At 39.7% G+C, this 22,336-nt stretch overlaps 1 protein-coding gene and 1 pseudogene across 2 annotated transcripts in view; both read right to left on the bottom strand.

Moving 5' to 3' along the window:
- Nucleotides 1-15,698, bottom strand: part of KIAA1429 (KIAA1429 ortholog) — a 66,820-nt gene extending 51,122 nt beyond the window's left edge. Inside the window, exons 1-3 of the mRNA XM_011937020.1 lie at nucleotides 15,566-15,698; nucleotides 6,560-6,675; nucleotides 962-1,048 (exon numbers count right to left, since the gene is read on the bottom strand). Coding sequence (XP_011792410.1) covers nucleotides 962-1,048; nucleotides 6,560-6,675; nucleotides 15,566-15,628 — 266 coding nt within the window. The 5' untranslated portion in view covers nucleotides 15,629-15,698. The remainder of the gene's footprint in view (nucleotides 1-961; nucleotides 1,049-6,559; nucleotides 6,676-15,565) is intronic.
- A 5,721-nt stretch (nucleotides 15,699-21,419) lies between these two features.
- LOC105508207 lies at nucleotides 21,420-22,033 on the bottom strand (annotated as a pseudogene). The gene has a single exon (XR_001001220.1). The product of XR_001001220.1 is annotated as a 60S ribosomal protein L12 pseudogene (transcript).
- Between the last annotated feature and the right edge of the window lie 303 nt (nucleotides 22,034-22,336).

Raw genomic sequence — 22,336 nt, 5'->3', positions numbered from 1 at the left:
GTTAAATTATTAACATAATTTAATAATAAATGAGAAGGATCAATAACAGAATGAGTGATGTCTAAGAAACTGTTAATTCCTGTTAGGAATAGACATTTTCTCATTTTTAAGCTGCCTTTAATTTTTTTTTTATTTTATGAGTTCTAAGTAAACCCATTTGTTTGCAGACATCATAACAACAGGTTTAATAATACCTAACCTGAAAAAAACTACGTAGCATGTACTAAATAATCAAAAAAGAGGCTATTTACTAACAAAAGTTTCATTTTACAAAATGTGGCTATGGAATTATAAATTGCACAGTAGTGTGATGTGAAAGACACATATAAAATATTAGCTCTATATTAGAATCGAAAATATTTTCCAAATTAGAAGGTTACTATCGTGTGTGAAAGTATCATGTATATAAGAAAGGCATGCATGAGTAACAAGTTAACAAACAATGCCTGTTTCACACATTTAAATTTTTACTTTATAAACTCAACATCTCCTTAGGAGTTTGACATTTTTTTTTTTTTGAGACGGAGTCTCGCTCTGTCGCCCAGGCTGGAGTGCAGTGGCCGGATCTCAGCTCACTGCAAGCTTCGCCTCCCGGGTTTACCGCCATTCTCCTGCCTCAGCCTCCTGAGTAGCTGGGACTACAGGCGCCCACCACCTCGCCTGGCTAGTTTTTTGTATTTTTTTAGTAGAGACGGGGTTTCACCATGTTAGCCAGGATGGTCTCGATCTCCTGACCTCGTGATCTGCCCGTCTCGGCCTCCCAAAGTGCTGGGATTACAGGCTTGAGCCACCGCGCCCGGCCAGGAGTTTGACATTTCTTCAGTACGGCCTTGACACAATTAAACCCTGTGTTCTTGGGTCTACCAGCAGATATATCCTTTTCTTCTATCTAAAGAATCAATCAAAAGGTGTTGCTTACTAACTCATGAGTTTCCGGTGAAATTACCTAGCAGGTACATACCTTCCCAACCTATCGAAAACAGGGGCACTTGGTTTGCTTACGTTGTTGAAGAATAAGTCTAATTGAAATGTATGCGGAGATGTCTCTCTGTGAATGAAACAAAGTTGAAACATCAGCCTTTGTAACAAACACTTCCTAAATTAAAACAAATAACACAGTAAGTACAAAGTTAAGAGCAATTCTAGAATTAGAATATGATATTCCTAAGATTTAAATAACAAAAATGTAGTTAACTATGATATTGTATGTAATTTTATTTACATCCAATCTCAAGTAGCCAACAGCTCCTTTTAAGTATTATTGAAAATCAAATTTTAATCAAGTACATTTTGCATGCTATCACTATTCCTTTTTTTTTTTGAGACGGAGTTACAGTGCTTCGCTCGTTACCCAAGCTGCAGTGCAATGGCAGGCACGATTTCACGATCTCGGCTCACGGCAACCTCTGCTCTTGGGTTCAAATGATTCTCCTGCCTCAGCTTCCTGAGCAGCTGGGATTACAGGCACGCACCACCACGCCCAGCTGATTTTTTTGTACTTTTAGTAGAGATGGGATTTCGCCATGTTAGCCAGGCTGGTCTCAAACTCCTGACCTCAGGTGACTCACCCGCCTTGGCCTCCCAAAGTGCTGGGATTATAGGCGTGAGCCACTGTGTCTGGCCTCCCCTTCCTTTTAGAGACAGTCTTGCTTTCTTGCCACGCTGGAGTGCAGTGGTGTGACTATAGCTCACTGTAACCTCGAGCTCCCAGACTCAAACAATCCTCCTGCTTCAGCCTCCCAAGTAGCTGGGACTACAGGTATATGCCACTACACTGGGCTAATTTTTTTTTTTTTTTTTAAGTAGAGACAAGGTATTACTATGTTGCCCAGGCTGGTCTCGAATTAAGCTCCTAAGCTCAAGTGATCCTCCCACATCAGCCTCCCAAAGTGCTGGGATTCAGGCATAAGCTGCTGCACCATGCCTCTGACCTTTCATTATCAAAAGAATCAGGGATTAGCTAACTTCAAGTTGTATAATTACAATTTCAACTTAATCCACATTAATACAAAACTATAATAGTAATGTTAGCATCAGAGCCCTAAGTTGTGACTTAAAGCCAATTGATATTTGTACAGCAGCAATTTACAAAAATATTTTGGGGTTTCTAAAAACAGATTATTTGGTTAATATCAGAGCCTATTTAATTTGCACTAGACTAAAATCTTGCTACCCTTTATGTAAAAGATATTATACCATAGCACCCTTGGTTGAAATTCCTCAAATTCAACTAAAATCTTGACTTTGAACACCATATGCTTTATTCTTGTTCACTTACATAAAAATCCAAATGCTAATAACTATAATGTCTAGAGTACTATCAAAGAGTTTCCTGTATGCACTTCTGGTAGAAGCACAAACAGGCATAATCGTTCTGAAAAGTAATGTGGCAATAAAATTCAGTAGACTAAGAAAATGTTCACATCAAGTTACTGTTTGAACGTATCCCACAAATTTCATGTGCTGGAAATTTAATCCCCAATGCAACAGTGTTGGGAGGCAAGCCTAATAAGAGGCGACTAGGTCATGAGGACTCTGCCCTCATGAATGAATGAATGCTGTTATCTGGGGAGTGGATTAGTTACTGTGACAGTATGCTTGTTAACAAAGCAAGTTCTGCTCCCTTTTGCTCTCTTGGGCTCTCTGGCTCTTGCCTTCCACCGTGAAAGGAAGCTGCAAGAACGTTCTTGCCAGATTGCTGGCACCTTGATACTGTCCTTCCCAGCTCCAGAACTTTGAGATAAAAATTTCTTTATAAATTATCCAGTCTGTGGTAGTCTGTTAAAGTAACACAAAATGGACAAAGACACACCACTTGATGTACTTTTTTCTAGAAAGTGTTTCTACAGAAAACCTTGATATTTGAACAGATTTTTTTCAAGAGGATATTCATCATACTATTACTTGTAATTTGAAAACTACAAACCATCTAATGGTCCCCACATAGGAGTCTAATCAAATATATTTATACTATAGTCATTCATTAGACTATGTAGCTATTAGAAATCATAAAATCAAATAATATTTAATGATGTAAAAGTACTCCTGATATATTATAAGTGAAATAAAGGAATACATAAAACACTAAAAAGTAACAGCAAAATAACAACATACATTTGCCTTACCCAAATTCAATCACACACGCCCAACAACTCTAGTCTCTTCCTCTTACCCTTCTTTTTTTCTTTTCTTTCTTTTTTTTTTTTTTTAAGATGGATTCTTGCTCTTGTCACCTAGGCTGGAGTGCAGTGGTGCGATCTTGGCTCACCACAACCTGTGCCTCTCAGGTTCAAGCGGTCCTCCTACCTCAGCAACCCAAGTAGCTGAGACTACAGACACGTGCCATCAGGTCCGGCTGATTTTTGTATTTTTAATAGAGATGGGGTTTTACCATGTTGCCCAGGTTGGTCTCGAACTCCTGACCTCAGCTGATCCACCCACCTCATCCTCCCAAAGTGCTGGGATTACAGGCATGAGCCACTGCACCTGACCCCTCTTGGCCCTTATTTAAACTAGACCCTGGACTTCAGTATCTCCAGAAAAGGAAAAAGAGCTAAAACACAAACTCTTTCTTTACTTTTGAGACCCCAAAGGCTCAGGTCCTGGTCACTGAAAAACGATTTAAAGAATCAAAGGAAATCTGACTGCATTAGACAGTCATCTTACAACTCGGCGACTCTAAAAAACCTAACCTCACGTAAGGTATCATATTTACAAAAAGTAATAATAAAATAGATATACAAGCATACATATATATATGTATGAACACACACACATACAAACACACATTAAAAATATATATCAAATGTTAAGATGCTCTTGGAATAGAGGAATTAAAATTATTATTATTACTTTTTTTTTTTTTTTGAAACACAGTCTTGCTTTGTCACCCAAGCTGGAGGGCAATGGCACAATCACAGCTCACTGCAACTTTGAACTCCTGGGTTCAAGCAATCCTCCCACCTCAGCCTCCCGAGTAGTAAGGACTACAGGCATGAGCCACCGTGCCCAACTAATTTTTAAATTTTTTGTAGAGAAGGGGTCTCCAAACTCTTGGTCTCAAGTGATCCTCCTGCCTTGGCCTCCCAAAGTGCTGGGATTAGAGGCCTGAGCCACCCACCCTACCAGAATAAAGGAATTAAAGGGATTTTATCTAAGCATTTCCAAATTTTATAATGAGAAAAAACACTATTATAAAGTATGCCCACAAATATTACTTGATCTCTAACACTGCTTTCAACTTTCAGATTCTGGTCTTCCTGGCTCTTTTTTCTTTCTTTTTTTTAAGATGGAGCCTTGCTCTGTTGCCCAGACTGGAGTGCAGTGTTGTGATCTCAGATCACTGCAACCTCCACCCCCCAGGTTCTGGCGATTCTCCTGTCTCAGCCTCCTGAGTAGCTGGGATTACAGGTGCGCACCACCACAGCTGGCTAATTTTTGTATTTTTAATAGAGACATGGTTTCACCATGTTGACTAGGCTGGTCTCAAATTAGTGACCTCAAATGATCTACCTGCCTCAGCCTCCCATACTGCTAGGATTACAGGCATAAGCCACCATGCCCGGGCCTCACGCTTACATTTGTTTTACTGCATTAATACTTTATTTTACTGTTCCATAGCATACTATTCATGTATAAATTTGTTTCTGATACTTTATGTTTAGAGTTATTACAACATGAAAAGCCACACATCTCCAGCTAAGAAAAAGGAAGAGGATTAGGATAATGGAAAATGAAACAAATAATCCTACCAATGGCAGCTAATTGCTGAAATCCAACTTGTCTGTTATGGTAGCCAGCCTCTAAGATGGCCCCAATGACACTTGCTTCCTGGTATTCACACCCTATGTGGTAGGGTGTATACCCTATGTAGGCCCCTCCCACACTGTAGCAGCAGAATATGTAACCTACAGAACATGGTAAAGATGATAATACGTCACCTTCTGATATTAAGTTATAAAACACACTGCCTGTGGCTTCTTTCTTGGGCATGCTCTCTCACTCTTAGATCACTCACTCTGGAAGAAGCCGCGTCATGACATGAACAAGTCCATGGAGAGGATCTCCTGGCAAAGAAGTGAAGCCTCCTGCCAGCAGCCCCGTGAGTGAGCTACCAAGCAAATTCTTCAGCCCCAGTCTATATCTTGACTACAACTTCACAAAAGAACCTGAGCCAGCTAAGCAACTCCCAGAATCTTGACCCTTAGAAACAATGTGAGATAATAAATGCGAAGTTTTAAGCTGCTAAATTTGCTATACTTTGTTATGGAGCAATAAATGACAAACTTTCTTTGGCCAAAAGCAGTACAATTAGAGAAGACTGTTGGATATACTATCATTACCCAATCTTTCTCATTCTACACAAAGCTCCCTTTATAGGAAAATCAGGAAAAAACATATAGGAAAACATGAGTCAATTTTCTTAAACATGGAAAAAAATATATGAAGTCAATTATAATGATCCTCCACTATAAACATTAAAGATTTTTCTTGTTGTGTATCTTTTAATTTTTGAATGGCACCTATGAAGACTTTATACCTATTTCTACAAACAATGAACTATTTTCCACAATTATGAAGAAACAAACCTTTAACTTTGAATCTGTCCCATAACATGCATCACAAAGTAGCTAGTTTACCTTTTTTTTTTTTTTTTTTGAGACACAGTTTCATCTTGTTGCCCAGGCTGGAGTGTAATGACACAATCTGAGTTCACCACAACCTACGCCTCCCAGCCTCCCACGTTCAAGCAATTCTCCTGCCTCAGCCTCTCGAGTAGCTGGAATTACAGGCATGCACCACCATGCCTGGCTAATTTTGTATTTTTAGTAGAGACAGGGTTTCTCCATGTTAGCCAGGCTGGTTTCGAATTCCCGACCTCAGGTGATCCTCCTGCCTCGGCCTCCCAAAGTGCTGGGATTACCAGTCCCAAAGTGCTAGGTCAGACCAGTCTGACCAATATTGTGAAACTCCGTCTCTACTAAAAATACAAAAAATTAGCCAGGTATGGTAGCGGGGTAATCCCAGCTACTCAGGAGGCTGAGGCAGGAGACTCGCTTGAACCTGGGAGGCAGAGGGTGCAGTCAGCCAAGATCACGCCATTGCATTGCAGACTGGACAACAAGAGCAAAACTCCATCTCAAAAAAAAAAAAAAAAAAAGGTAACAATAACGATAATAATAGTAAAATGCACTTGTAAATATTTCAACTAATTCCCACTTATTTTCAAGAGAAAAATCAGGTTAAAAATACTTCATCTACCTGGTTATACCATCCCAGAATATTTTAGAAAATGTAAACCTAACACCATCAGTTAAAAAAAAATGAATAAAGAAAAATCTTACCTAGTACACAGGTCAAATAATTACTGTTTTCAGGTTTAAGATGATATATGCATTATACAGAAAATATAGACCTAATTACAATGCAGCATAACCATAACTGAATAGTTTCAGGATTTTATTACTTGTAAAATATTCCCTTACATTTTTGCATTTAAGAATATGTTTCTAAGACAATCTTTTACCAAAAAATATTTTTAAAAAGAGAGTTGACTTACCCATATGCTCTATTGTCTGGCAGACTGCTATGGGCTCTTACTCCTGGGGGTATGACTCGGACCTCATTGATATAAACCACACATGGAAAACGAACCACATCTATATGAGAACTTTGCTGTAACAAAAAAAAGGCCGGAGGGGGAAGGGTGCGGAACATTCTGTAAAACAGTTTCTCTATTCAAATTTTATTCATTCACAATGTCACATATAACCTTAACATTCCATATCATTAAATATCATTAAATATATTATATTATTTACAGTGTTGTATAAATAGCTGATAAGATGTACCTACTTAAGTTTCTCGATTTGCATAACATTTTCTGCCATGCATTTACCTCCCTGCTGATGTTTTGCTTAGACTAATATAGACCCAGAGTCCCTTATCTGAAATCTCTGGAGCCAAATGCCTTTTAGAATCCTGACTTTTAGATTTCTAGAAAGATAATATAATCCAAATACTGCATATTACTTTAGGCCCCCCAGTGGCTTCTGCAGCAGCACCCTGTAATCAAAACACCAATATTTCTGCAGCCACATGTATCAACATTCACACTAAACAAAGATTATAACAAGCACCATATCAGTTCAGATTAGACTGCATGGCCAAATGAATTCAGGGCAGGGACTTTTTGGTTTTGGTGGAGGTTTTTTTTGCCATTTTTGAGTTTCTGAATTATAGATAAGAAACTGTAAATCTGTACATAGATCAGCTTACTTTGTTAAACTTATATACCAACTAATATCAAGGGATCAGGGAAAGCATTTAGGTACTGAACAGTTGAAATAAACCCCTCTTAAAATTAAAAAAAAAAAATCACAAACTAAGACTTTATTATAAAAAAAAAAAAAAATAGAAGCAGAGGTGCATGCCTGTAGCCCTAACTACTCAGGAGGCTGAGGTAGGAGGATCACTTGAGCCCAGGAGTTTGAGGCTACAGTTGAGTTATGATATGATTGCCTCACTGCACTCTAGCCTGGGTGACAAAGTAAGACTCCATCTCTGGGGAAAAAAGAAAAACAAACAAAAAAAGAAACAGCATAAATTATATCTAGTATATACTTACCTCTATCATTTGACACAGGATTAGGCAAATATAATTCTTATTTTCAATAATTAAAAAGAGAGTTTTCGCATTGTTTTTGGACAATTTTATGTCAACTTTTCCTAGTACTTCAGTCAACTGTCATTACCTAGTGGTCAAAGTTCATCATGAGAAGAATGGCTCACATTATTTGCATCTAGAAAGACTGAGTCTCTCTATAAAAAATATATGCTTAACAACAATGAATTTAAGGATTTACAAATAGCCATTCAAAATCTATTTTGTTTGTATGTAAAAGAGTTTCTGTATTTGTTGCTACCAGTTCTATTAAATATTTATTTCTAAATATTTATTAAATGTCGACTATGTTCCAAAGTATGCTAGTTCTGAGGCTACAAAGACAAGACACAATCTCTGCCATTATGGAACAGACAATCCATTGTGGTAGACAAGTAAATTGCCATGATACAGACTCACAAAGGATGCTATGAAAATTCAGAGGGGTATTTAGGTCCCCAGTCCAGGTTGTAGGCAAACAAGGAGAAGGCATGCACAAAAGGAATGCAAATAAGAACTTGGAAGGTTCACAAAAGTGCAGCCCAGGAGCCATGGCTCACACCTTTAATCCCAACACTTTGGGAAGCTGAGGCAGGAGGATCACTTGAGGACAGGGTTCGAGAAGATTAGTCTGGGCAATATAGGAAGATGCTGTGTCTATAAAAAATTTAAAAATCAGCTGGGCATGGTAGCACATGCCTGTAGTCCCAGCTACTCAGGAGACTGAGGTGGGAGGATCACTTATGCCCAGGAGGTCGAGGCTGTAGTGAGTCGTGATAGCACCACTGCACCCCATCCTAAGCAACAAAGCGAGATTCTGTCAAAAAAAAAAAGGAAAGAAAGAAATTGCAAACATAGTTCATCATAGCTAGAGGGTAGAATAGCAAAATAGGGGAGGAAAGCAGAGAAGAATAGCTAAGGACAACCAACAGAATTACAAAAACAAGATTTTCATCCACAGTCAGAAGACAATTCCAAATCTGTATCTCCAACTAGGACCTCTCTCCTGAGCCCCAGGCTACTATCCAACTGCCCACTCGGCCTTTCCATTTCAATGTCCCTTGTGCACTAAACTCAACAAATCCAAACTGAATTTCTGCTACATCAGTGATGGCATCACCATCCACATATTGCCCAAGACATTATCATCCTGGACTTCTCATCCTCTCTCATCTATATCATCTATCTATTCAAACACCAAATCCTATTGATTAAAGCTCTCCTCCATTCTGGCTGTCACTCCTTTAGTTCCATATACTACATCATTCCAATATGAATTACAGAAATAGGAACCTAACTGATTTTGTGCTTTTTTTAAGTTTTCTTTCTTAAATTTTTATTTCAATAGTTTTTAGGATACGGGTGGTTGTTTACATGGATAAGTTCTTTAGTGGTGATTTCTGAGATTTTAGTGTACCCGTCTCCCAAGCAGCGTGCACTGTACCCAATATGTAGTCTTTATCCCTCACCCCCATCCCAACCTTTCCCCTCCGAGTCCCCAAAGTCCAGTATATCATTCTTATGACTTTGCATCCTGTGCTTCTTTCTTGCCTCCCATCAACCCATTCTCCTATTGAAGTATGGTCTTTCTAAACTATACATGTACCACTCCCCTGATCCTTACTGCCGCCAAGCAAAATTCCTAGGTCTTAAAACAAGACTGGCTTCTTTATCACTCCAAACTTACATCCCTAGCCTACCATGCTTTTTATTATTTTCATGCCCTCACTCATGATGTTCTCTCTGCTCGAAATCCATCACATCCCTCTGCCCCAACTCCTCGTACAAGTAAACTTTCTCTTGAAAGCTGAGCCAGATCAAATCTAGATAGGTGCCTCTCCTCCTAGTGCCTAAAGTCCTTTATCTAGCTGAATTGTAATTGCCTCTTATCTCTCCCATTAGACTATGTGTTTAAAGAAGACAGATCTATGTCTTAGTTTACTGCATATCATAGTGCCTAGCATATTCATTTAATAAATGAATTTTTAATAGGCACTTGATTAATGGTTATTGAATTGTGTTTTCAGAGAAATAAAAACAAAGCCTAGGAAAACAGGTTGACAATGGGAAATCATGGAAGGTTCATGATCAGGAAAGTAACAGGAATATGAAGACTGGTCAGATTCCACAACTCCAAGCCACAATTATCTTGGAAGGAGTCATTTACCTGCATGTTTAAAGGTCACAGCATAACTGTTTCCCTTCCTCATTCTTCTATCCCTGCAATTATCTTCTCTTTCTACCCTCTCCTTTAGCTATCACATCTACTGCTACCACTTCCTTTTTCAGTTCTGCAGATGAGTTCCTAATTGGTATCCTACAGTAATTTTTAAATGACCTCTAAAATACAGGACTTTCTAGTATCGACCTACTCTCCTAGGACTCTATTTTAACCCAGCACTTCCATACTTGAAAGCAATATTTTAAAAATAACTAAAAATGTATAAAACAATTTAGCTTCAAGAATATTACACACCACTGTAAAGTCAGAAACCTAAATATATGAGAATATATATACATACATATATTCTCATTCTCATTATCAAATGTTTAAGAATATATATAAATAGTAGCATTAACATCCTAGCACTTTGGGAGGCCAAGACAGGAGGATCACCTGAGGCCAAGAGTACAAGACCAGCCTGGTAACACAGTAATACCCCATCTCTACAAAAAAAAAAAAAAACTTTAAAAACCAGATGGGCATGGTGGTGTGCACCTATAGTCCTAGCTACTCAGGAGGCTGAGGCAGGAGGATCACTTAAGCCCAGCAAGAAGTTGTAATAAGCCATAAGCACACCACTGCACTCCAACCTGGGCAACACAGTAAGACCCTGTTTCAAAAAATATATATAGCATTACCACTTAAAGAATATTACACAGCCAATAAAAAAAGAATATTATATAGAATATCTAAGGAGAGAAACAAGATGGTCAGGGGACAGTGATGAGAGAGACTTACTTTTTACCATATACCCTTTTGTACCTTTTGTATTTGTACCTCATACATGTATTACCTAGTCAAAAAAAAAAAAGAGAACATTTTTAAAAATAAGCTTACTTTAAAAATATTATATAAGTATACTACTTCTTGATTCACAAAGATGTACAACACATTGTTAGGTGAAAAAAGAAACCACAAAACAGTATTACGGTATTGTAATATTAACGTGGGCAATGGGTGTATACATTTAAGTATAATAATCACTAGAGGATTTGGAAAAACGTTAATATAAAGACAGTTGTTAATTACAGCTACAAAATACAAAGAGAAAGCTGATTACAATAGGAAGACATACAGAAAGGAAATTAATTCACTTATCAACAGGAATATACAAATACAATAGCTTTCCACTCATATACTTGTTTATCAAATAATCTTGCTTAAACCTGATTTTAACTTAAACAATTTTTTCTAATATTGTATATGTTAACATTAGAGAGATATTTTGCTTTTTTATTTTATTTTACTTTATTTTTGAGACAGAGTCTCGCCCTGTCGCCCAGGCTGGAGTGCAGTGGCGCAATCTAGGCTCACTGCAAGCCCCGCCTCCCAGGTTCACGCCATTCTCCTGCCTCAGCCTCCAGAGGAGCAGGGACTACAGGGGTGTGCCACCACACCCAGCCAATTTTTTTGTACTTTTAGTAGAGATAGGAATTCACCAGGTTAGCCAGGATGGTCTCGATCTCCTGACCGTGTAATCCACCCACCTCGGCCTCCCAAAGTGCTGGGATTACAGGCATGAGCCACCGTGTTTGCTATGTTGCCCAGGCTGTCCTTCAACTCCTGGGCTCAAGCGATCCTCCCACTTCAGCCTCCCAGGCTGGGGCTACAGGCACACATGCCACCACACCTGGCTTATCTTGCATTCTTGATTTGTAATGTTGTGTTTTTTCATTCACAGGAACACTATTCCCTCACAATGAAATTGTCTTTTAATAAGTTTAACTGCTTATCTTCTGAACTCAGTGGATTGGCCTTATAAATGTGTATCAATTCTTTACCTGGGGAAGAGGAAATTACTGGTAAAATAAGTACAATACCAAAAAAAGAGCTGTTAATGGTAGCTGACAATAAGGACTCCCTGTGTGAAACTACTAAATGTCTCTTCTCTACCATATTACAAATTCCTTTGAAATCAAGGGCAATGGGTTTTGTTCTGACTTGTATTGCCCCTCCTAAAGCCATACCCTCACCGCCAAAAGTGTTTTTCGTAAATAATTGTTAAACAGATTCTCAGCTTGCTATGGGGCAAAGTAATCTGGCTAATTATCCCGTTCCCATCAAACTCACTTCCACACTCTTACCATCATTAGTCCCACTAGTTCTCCTGTCTCTAAAACTAGAATTCTACCATTTTTAACTACCCTATCTCCTTCACACAATCAGTTGCCATCCTGTCAATTCTATACTCGAAATCTGTATATATCCAAAAGATGTATAAATCCTCTCCTATGTAGTTCCACTGGGACATAGCATAGCACTGATTTAGAGCCAGAAAAACGTGTGATGGTGGATCTTAATCTAGCTACGCTATTTTAGGAAAGTCACCTAATCTCTCAGGCTCAGTTTCCTTATCTACAAAATATAGATGACTACCTTTGAAAACTCAGCATGGGCCCTGCAGTGGCTCATGCCTGTAATCTTTGCACTTTAGGAGGCTGAGGTGGGAGAATCGCTTGAGCTCAGGAATTCAAGACTAGCCTGGGCAACATGGCAAAACACCACCTCCACAAAAAAATAAAAAAATCAGCCAGGCATGTTGGTGCACAACTGTAGTCCCAGCTACTCGGGAGGCAGAGATGGAAGGATCGATTGAGCCCCGGTGGCAGAAATTGCAGTGAGCAGTGATCGCACCACTGCACTCCAGTTTGGGTGACAGAGCAAGACCTAGTCTCAAAAAAAAAAAAAGAAAAGAAAAACTGATGGAAGGACCAGAGATGATTTACTTAAGTTATCAAAGCCCACTGTGTCTGGCACAAATTAAGCATTCAATAAATGTTAAACAATGATTGCTGCCCATTGGCTAACTCAGGTTTTCATAACATCTCACTTTTTCTCCCTGATTTTGTCACCTTACGTCTATTTTCTCTGAACCATTTTAAGTATTATTGATCAAGTAATCTACCTAATGTATCTTACTAATTGTATGATTTGCCTGCTCAAAAACTACCCATTTCCTACAAAATAAAGTCCATAATTTTTATGTTATATTTATTTATTTATTTTAAGAGACAGAGTCTTGCTCTGTAGCGCAGGCTGGAGTGCAGTGGCGCAATCTTGGCTCACAGCAGCCTCCACTCCCAGGTTCTAGCAATTCTCCTGCCTCAGCCTCCTGAGTAGCTGGGACTACAGACGCACACCACCACACCCGGCTAATTTTTTGTATTTTAGTAGAGATGGGGTATCACCGTGTTACCCAGGCTGGTCTCGAACTCCTGACGTCAGGCAATCCACCCACCTCAGCCTCTCAAAGTGCTAGGATTACAGGCTTGAGCCACCACGCCTGGCCTAAAGTCCGTAATTTTTTGTTGAGCATTCAAGGAGCTCCATGATCTGTCTCTGAACTGCCTTGGGTGCCACTTCACACTGCTACTTCAAGCATATCCTGACAGATGACTGACTACTCCAGTAGAATGCCCTCCTTTCCTAACTACAACCGTGAACTATTGCCCCTTTCACCAAAGACCAAGTTCATAAGCCAAACACCTTGATGAAGTCTTTCCTGATACTCTCACATGAAAAGTTATCTCTGCCTCTTCTGAAATCATGTATCCTTTATTTATACCCACAAAGACAGCTAGTTCTAATATGTCAGATACCGATGGGCATTTTGTAAACAAAGATGATAAACCCCAATGAATTCACACTGTGCTTCTTTATGTGATCATCACATTCTAATTCAAATCACAAATTTGTGAATCTAATCTCCAACACTGGGTTATAACTTCTTGAAAACAGACATTTCAATATTTCATATCACCCACAAACCCCTACTTCCTCCTTCAAGACTTGATTCAAATGTGATCTCTACTAAGCCTTTCCCAATCACCCCAGAAGAAGGCATTTACCATCTGCCCTATGCACTCAAGGTACTCAATGTTTACCTAAGAATGAATAAAAGAATAGATTAAATATACGATAAACTAACGAAGATCAATTTTCCTAAACTAGAATAGTACTAAACTAATTCATCATATGCCTCTTTCTCTTTTTTTCTCTTTCTCTCTTTCTTTCGAGACAGGGTCTCACTCTGTTGCTCAGGCTGGAGCACAGTGGTGTAGTGATCTTAGCTCATGGCAGCCTCGACCTCCCAGGCTCAAGTGATTCTTCCACTTCAGCCTTCCGAGTGGTTGGGGCAACAGCAGCATCAAGCCACCACAGCTAGTTAATTTTCTTTTGTAGAGACAGGGGTTCCACTATGTTGCCGAGGGTGGTCTCAAACTCCTGGACTCAATCCTTCTGCTTCCGCCTCCCAAAACGCTTGAGATTACAGGCATGAGCCGCTGCGCCAGGCTCTTTCAATTTTAACTGTTCTCTATTTCTATACACACAAGTTTGATCTGATCCAACTACTGTCTCCATTGAGGGTTTTCTAAATCTTGGCTGGAATGTCAGAGAGATATAGTCATTGAACAAACAGTGCTAACTGATCCACATGAAATGTGAGACCATAAATTAATTGTCAGTAAGAAATGCTAACTCGAAGTCCTCCAAATTTTGACTTTTACAAACCTATAAACCATTCGTTAAATTAGATCACAGCTATCAACTTTCTATTTTGCCAGGTAAAGCATTATGATACAACCACTACCCACTATCATTACTATCTTACAAAAGAAAGAACATTTTAAATATTTTCCATTCAAATATTTATTGAACACCTACGTTTTGCTAACAGAGGCACTGGAGATACAACTGAGAAGAAGAGAAATTATATGTATCCTCAAAAAGCTTGAGGATACATATAATATCAAGAACACACGTGATACAAATAAAAGGAAAAAAATAATATCCAAAGAAAGAACAGTTCTCTAAATTAATTAAGCTTACATTAAGACAGAGAAATGTGAAGTCCGCTTTTTTTTTTTTTGTAACACTTTCTCCGTAGACTTCATTCGAGTTCATTTTTGGTCTGCTTTCAGGAATCTTTAGTTAACCAGCTATGTTTAATTTACATATTGCTGGGTCAATTGTACATTCAGGGGCGTTCAAATAATTTTGTACAGAAATATTACTCCACAACATTCCACCCCCGCCCTCAAAAGACATGTCTGCTGATGAGTTTAACTATACTTCTCTCAACGCTCCCATCTTCGCAAGTATTCTCCGTGAATGCATCTCATTCCTAATGTGTGCAATCTCTCCGAGAGACAAGTATTAAAGTTTCAGGCCAAATTAGAGAGCACTGTAATCCTAAACCGAATGAGTGTCACAACGGGGGAACATAACTCCCGACAGAAAAGGGGCCAAAGAGAAAGGATTTAGAAACATTGTGATTCGGAAACCACGAAACCAACGTAAGCTGCTCAGACTCCGGCACTACTGTCAAACGCTACTGTCAAACCAAGACCCCTCCCAAACGCCATCTGAGGGAAACCTGAGAACCCTGATCCTTCTCACGGCCCAAACCTGAGAGGAAAAATAAAAAATAAAGCCATGCAAGCAGAAAAGCGAACTCGACCAAAGACACGGAAGGCCCAAGTTAAACCAAGGAAATGAAGGGGCTGCTGCAGCCCTCCCTCAGACGCGATGCTCACACCGCTCGGGGGAGAGTGTCTGTGTGTAAGCGAGAAATTAAAGAAGTAATCTGCAGAGGGAAAAGTCGAGGACGCCTAACGGTTTTTTTGTAAAGGTCCCAAGTAGAGAAGCAGCGTCAGAATCAAGTCGCCAAGCCTTACCTCTGCGCTCGGGTGTTTAAAAGTATCTAAAAATAGCAGCTCCATCGCCGAGTCCACCGCCATGTTTGCCGCGGGCGGGGAACAGGGGGGAGGACTTCCGGGGCAGCGCTCCAGCCTCGGCGACAGCGGCTCAGGAGAGGGAGAAACAACGGCACTTCCGGTGACCAGAGCACTAGCGGCGCAAACCTCGGCCTATCCCAACGCATCTTGTTGCCCGAAGTTGCCGGCCCCGCCTTTTCCAGCGCGGCGGAGGGCGCCCCCAGACGCAGAGGGGGGCAGAGGAAGGCGAGATGAGGACTACGGGGTCTCCAGTGGTTCAAACGCTGTCGTTTCGCCGCGTTACAGAGCCACAGCTGTCCCCGGGTGGCGAAGTGCGGAGACCGGGTTTTGGAGAGGGTGGAGGAAGGGGAGGGAAAGCTGCCAACTTTGGATACCAACCGCGTACACCCACCGAAGGGGATGTCCCACTTTTTCCAGCGCTGGGAGCAAAAAGATAACAGTGAGCGAGGTTGAAAAGTAAGACATTGATTTAAATAGAAGAAAAACTGTTGTCTCAACAAACGAAGAGATTCTTTGTTTTCTTATCTGTAAAATGTGAAAAATCGTACCTAACCCACAGGCTGATTGTGAGGAGTAACTGAAATAAAATTCGAGGAATTGTATAACCTGAAGTACCAGTAACAATAAAACAGGAGGCAGAATGAAAAGTAAGCCTCTCGCGTCGGGTGTTGAGCTTTTGAGCAACGAGGTAAACACAGCGGGTTTGGTAGTCTAAATGGCACAAACCCTTAGCAGAGCAACTAGGAAGTAGCTTGTAAAATTACACGTGCCTACCCCTCTTCTAGGAAAATTCTCGCCCACGTATCTACAAATACAAGAATATTCACAGCAAACTTTGTCAGTTGCAAAAGAACAGGAAACATAAGTGCCATTGACAGAAGTAATAACTCAACAGTGGCGTATTTATATAATAGTATATAGCAGGTACGAAGAATGAACTAGTACTATATTTACTAGCATGAAAAATCCCAAAAAACAGAGTTGGCGGGCGCGTTGGCTCACGCCTGAAATCCCAGCACTTAGGGAGGATGAGGCGGGAGGATCGCTTGAGCCCAGGAGTTGGAGAACTACCTGGGCAATATAGCGAGACCCCGTTCTTCACAAAAAGGAAAAACAAAATAACAAAAACGTAAACAAAACAAGTTTAGCACACCTCATCGCAAGCCGGGTGCGGTGGCGTGTTCCTGTGGTCCCAACTTCTCGGGGAAGCTGAGAGAGGAGAATCTCTTAAGCCCAGGAGTTGACGGCCAGTGGGGACACCCATCTCTTAGAAAAGGAAATAAAAACTATATAATGTAAAATAACATTTATATAATTAACTTGGAAAAGAATATATATGTTTAGGAGTGTACATATGTCATAAGATTTTAAAGTCATGCATTGGAATGACTGAAATTTCAAGATAGTGGTGAACTGGAGGGAGATGTAATGGAGAAGAACAGAAAGGCTTCACATGCCTTGGTAATGTTTTATTATTTAGGTTAGTGTTAATTTCACAAGCATGCCTTACATTATTGTTTGTACCTTCTGGTATGTCTGAAATATTTAATAAGAAATGAGTTTCTAAAGTAAATCTCCTATCCACATCCTTCCTCAGCCATCCAGTTTCCTCTATTAGCTAGCTATAGTTTATCTTTTATTATTTGTTGTTGCATTGATATTTGTTGTTTCTATTATTTTTGTGTTTTCTGATTCTTGCTTTTTTTTTTATTTAGAAACAGGGTCTTCCTTTGTTGCCCAGGCTGGTCTCAAACTCTTGGCTTCAAGCAATCCTCCTGCCTCAGCCTCCCAAAGTGCTGCGATTATAGGCGTGAGCCACCCTGCCCCACCCCTTCTTCTGTGTTTAGGCTTATATGCTGTTCTCTTTCTAATTTCTACCACTGATGTTTATTTTTATTCATATTTTTTATTTATTACTATATGTATTTATGTATATAAATTTTCCCCTAAGCTCTGCCTTAACCAATGTACTATATAGTGCTTTTATTGTTGTCATTTTTACAGTCTGATTTTCTTAGCTTTGATACCCTTTTGTTTTTACATTTTTATTTTTATTTCAATAGTTTTGAGGGAACAGGTGGTGTTTGGTTGCATGGAAAAATTCTTTAGTGGTGATTTCTGAGGTTTTGGTGCACCCACCACCTGAGCAGTGAGGTGGCTCAATGCACCCTCTGCCTCCCTGGTTGAAGCAATTTTCCTGCCTCAGCCTCTTGAGTAGCTAGGACTACAGTTGTGCACTACCATGCCCAGTTAATTTTTGTATTTTTAGTAGAGATAGGGTTTCAATTTTAGCCAGGCTGGTCTTGAACTCCTGACCTCAGACAGTGCCCACCTCGGCCTCCCAAAGTGCCGGGATTACAGGCGTGAGCCACTGTGTCCAGCAAATTTGTATATTTTCTTTTAAGAATTGTCTATTGATGTACTTTGCCTACTTTTTGATGGGATTATTTTTTTTTCTTGCTGATTTGTTTGAGTTCTTTGTAGATTCTGGTTATTAGCCCTTTGTTGGATACATAGTTCATGAAGATTTTTCTCCCACTCAGTGAATTGTCTGTTTACTCTGCTGATTATTTCTTTTGCTGCGCAGAAGCTTTTTAACGTAATTAGGTCCCATCTGTTTATCTTTGTTTTTGTTGCATTTGCTTTTGGATTATTGGTCATGAACTCTTTGCCTAAGCCAGTGTCTACAAGAATTTTTCCAATGTTATTGTCTAGAATTTTTATAGTTTCTGGTCTCAGACTTAAGTCTTTGATCCATCATTGATTTTTGTATCAGGTGAGAGATGCAGATCCGGTTTCCTTCTTCTACATGTGTCTTGCCAATCATCCCAGCACCATTTGTTGAATAGGGTGTCCTTTCCCCACTTTATGTTTTTGTATGCTTTGTCAAAGATCAGTTGGCTGTAAATATTTGGCTTTATTTCTGGGTTCTCTATTCTGTTGCACTGATCTACATGCCTACTTTTATACCAGTACCATGCTGTTTTGGTAACTATAGCCTTGTAGTATAATTTGAATTCAGGTAGTGTGATGCCTCCAGATTTATTCTTTTTGCTTAGTCTTGCTTTGGCTATGTGGGGTCTTTTTTTGTTCCATATGAATTTTAGGATTTTTTTCGAGTTCTGTGAAGAATGATGATGGTATTTCAATGAGAATTGCATTGAATTTATAGAGTGCTTTTGGCAGTATTGTCATTTTCACAATATTGATCCTGAAGCAGTGTCGTTGTCTGGGGTAATACCCAAGGTTTGTTGTGTCACACCAAGGGAATCGAGGACGCGGACATACACATGAAGGGAGGTTTAATAGCACAAGAAAGAGAAAGGAGAACAGCTCCCTCTAGAGAGAGAGAGAGAGAGAAAGAAAGAGAGAGACATAGGGGCAGCTCCCAAATGGGAATTCTAGCCCGCTGTGAAGTGCACCAGATTTTATAGACAGGCTTGAGAACGCAGTGTCTGATTTACATAGGGCCCACAGATTGGTTGGACCGGGTGTGATGTTTACATAGTGTGCGATGAAGCTGGCTGCCCTGCCCTAATCTTATTATGCAAATTGGCTTTCCACATGTTCAGTACCATGTTGTCTGCTCCCTACTGCACACATGGTTGGAAAAGAAAAGGGAAGATGGAGCCACCATTTTGAACATGCCTAGTCCCAGGTGGCCTTTTCCTATTGGCACAACTGCTGGCATTCACCCATGCAAGCTTCCAGCTTGCTTGTCCATGTGTGCAGCTCCATTTTACAGGCTGCTCTTTGTTAGAAAGCAAGATGATTTGGGGGCTGCTTTTCATTAAAAGGAAAACCTTACTGAGGACTTCCTCGCCCTCACTATCTGCCTAAATAATTTCTTTTTAACTCCTATATTAAAATTCTGGGCCAGGCGCAGTGGCATACACCTGTAATCCCAGCACTTTGGAAGGCCGAGGCGAGCAGATCACTTGAGGTCAGGAGTTCAAGACCAGCCTGGCCAACATGGCAAAATCCCATCTCTACTAAAAATAAAAAAATTAGCCAGGTGTGGTGGCAAGTGCCTGTAGTTCCAGCTACTTGAGAGGCTGAGGCAGGAGAATCGCTTGAACCCGGGAAGCGGAGGTTGCAGTGAGCTGAGATTGTGCCACTGCACTCCAGCCTAGGCGACGGAATAAGAGTCCTCAAAAAATAAATTAATTAAATAAATAAAATAAAATAAAATTCTTCCCATCCATGAGTGTGAGATGTGTTTCCATTTGTTTGTGTCATCTATTATTTCTTTCGGCAGTGTTTTGCAGTTTTTGTTGTAGAGATCTTTCACCTGCTTGGTTAGGTATATTTCTAATTATTATTACTATTTTTTTTTTTTTTTTGCAGATACTGTAAAAGAAGTTGAGTTCTTGATTTGATTCTCAGCTTAGTCATTGTTGATGTAAAGCAGTGCCACTGATTTGTGTACATTGATTTTGTATCCTGTCAGATCTAGGAGCTTTTTGGATGAGTCTTTAGGGTTTTCTAGGTGTCCAATCATATCATCAGTGAACAGCAACAGTTTGACTTTCTCTTTACTGATTTAAATGCCCTTTATTTCTTTCTCATCTGATTGCTCTGGCTAGGACTTCCAGTACTATGTTGAATAGAAGTGGTGAGAGTGGGCATCCTTATCTTGTTCCATTTTGCTGTGGGAATGCTTTCAACTTTTCCCCATTCAGTGTAATGTTGGCTGTGAGTTTGTCATAGATGACTTTTATTACCTTGAGGTACGTCCGTTCTCCAACAATTTTGCTGAGGGTTCTAATCATAAATGGAGGCTGGATTTTGTCAGATGCTTTTTCTGCATCTATTGAGATAATAATGATTTTTGTTTTTAATACTGTTTGTATGATGTATCACATTTATTGACTTGCATATGGTAAACTATACCTGCATCCCTGATATGAAACCCAACTTGATCGTGGTGGATTATCTTTTTGATATGCTGTTGGATTTGGTTAGCTAGTATTTTGTTGAGGATTTTTGCTTCTATGTTCACCAGGGATATTGGTCTGTAGTTTTCTTTTTTTGTTATGTCCTTTCCAGGTTTTGCTATAAGGGTGATACTGGCTTCATAGAATGATTCAGGGAGGATTCCCTCTTTCTCTATTTTTTGGAATGGTTTCAGTAGGATTGGTACCAACTCTTCTTTGAATGCCTGATAGAATTCAGCTGTGAATCCACGTGGTCCTGGACTTTTTGTTGTTGTTGTTGGCAATTTTTAAATTACTGTTTTAATCTCACTACTTGTTACTGGTCTGTTCAGAATTTCTGTTTCTTTTTTATTTAATCCAGGAGGGTTGTATATTTGCAGGAATGTATCCACCTCTTCTAGATTTTCTAGTTTGTGTGTATAAAGATGTTCGTAGTAGCCTTGAATGATCTTTTGCATTTCTGTGGTATTAGTTGTAATTTTCCTATTTCATTTCTAATTGAACTTATGTGGATCTTCTCTCTTCTTTTCTTGGTTAATCTCACTAACGGTCTATCAATTTTGTTTATCTTTTGAAAGAGCCAGCTTTTTGTTTCATTTATGTTTTGTATTGTTTCCATTTTATTTAATTTGGCTCTGATCTTTGTTATTTATTTTCTTCTGCTGGGTTTGGGTTTGGTTTGTTCTTGTTTCTCTAGTTATTTGAGGTGTGACCTTAGATTGTCTATTTGTACTCTTATGAACTTTCCTCTTAGCACCACTTTTGCTGTGTCCCAGAGTTTTTGATAAGTTTCATCACTATTATCATTCAAGTAATTTTTATTTTTATTTTTTTTTATTTTTTTATTTTTTAGTTGTCAAATGATCCTTTATTGAAATACTTTCCTTTGTGCTTAACTGGCTGGGCATTCCACAGCACCACTGTTGATGTCATCTATGATGTCATGAGGGTGGCGGCCATCAACATTACAGCCCACAGACTGGGCAGTCCCCAGGATCTCTTTAATGGTTCCAGAGAGTTCTCTGGCTAAGGATCAGTGCCGCATCTGTCGAGCAATGTTGATGATCTCATCAAAAGTGATATTCCCACTGTGTTTAATGTTTTTCTGTTTCTTTCTGTCTCTTGGTGGTTCCTTGAGGGCTTTGATGATCAGGGCAGAGGCAGAAGGCACCACCTCAATCTGGGCCTGTCTGTTCTGAATGGTCAGTTTCACTGTAATCCTCAGGCCCTTCCAGTCACCCGTTGCCTTGGCAATGTCATCACCAACCTTTTTCAGAGACAGACCCAGGGGGCCGATCTTGGGGGCCATCGCAGAAGTGGCACCGACTTCACCTCCGGTGCACCTCAGGTATACGACTTTGATCTCGTTGGGGTCGAACTTCGGCGGCATGATGGAGGCAGCTGGTGTCGGATGAACCCGGATTCAGGACGACCAAAGAAAGTTGCACCTTTGCCCCCTCCGAGCCGAAAGCCGAGAGTCAAGTAATTTTTAAATTTCCATCTTGATTTCACTGTTGACCCAAAGACCATTCAGGAGCAGATGATTTAATCTCCATGTATTTGTATAGTTTTGAGGGTTCCTTTTAGAGTTAATTTCCAATTTTATTTCACTGTGGTCTGACAGGGTACTGATATAATTTCAATTTTCTTAAATTTATTGAAACTTGTTTTGTGGCCTATCATACTGTCTCTCTTGGACAATGTTCTATGTACTGATGAAAAGAATATATATTCTGAAGTTGTTGGGTAGAATGTTCTGTAAGTATCTGTTAAA

The sequence above is a fragment of the Colobus angolensis genome, unplaced genomic scaffold, assembly GCF_000951035.1.
Source record: "Colobus angolensis palliatus isolate OR3802 unplaced genomic scaffold, Cang.pa_1.0 Scaffold16, whole genome shotgun sequence".
Classification (NCBI taxonomy): Eukaryota; Metazoa; Chordata; class Mammalia; order Primates; family Cercopithecidae; genus Colobus; species Colobus angolensis.
Note: the sequence above shows the minus strand (reverse complement) of the source record. Positions and strands in the feature narration are given on the sequence as shown.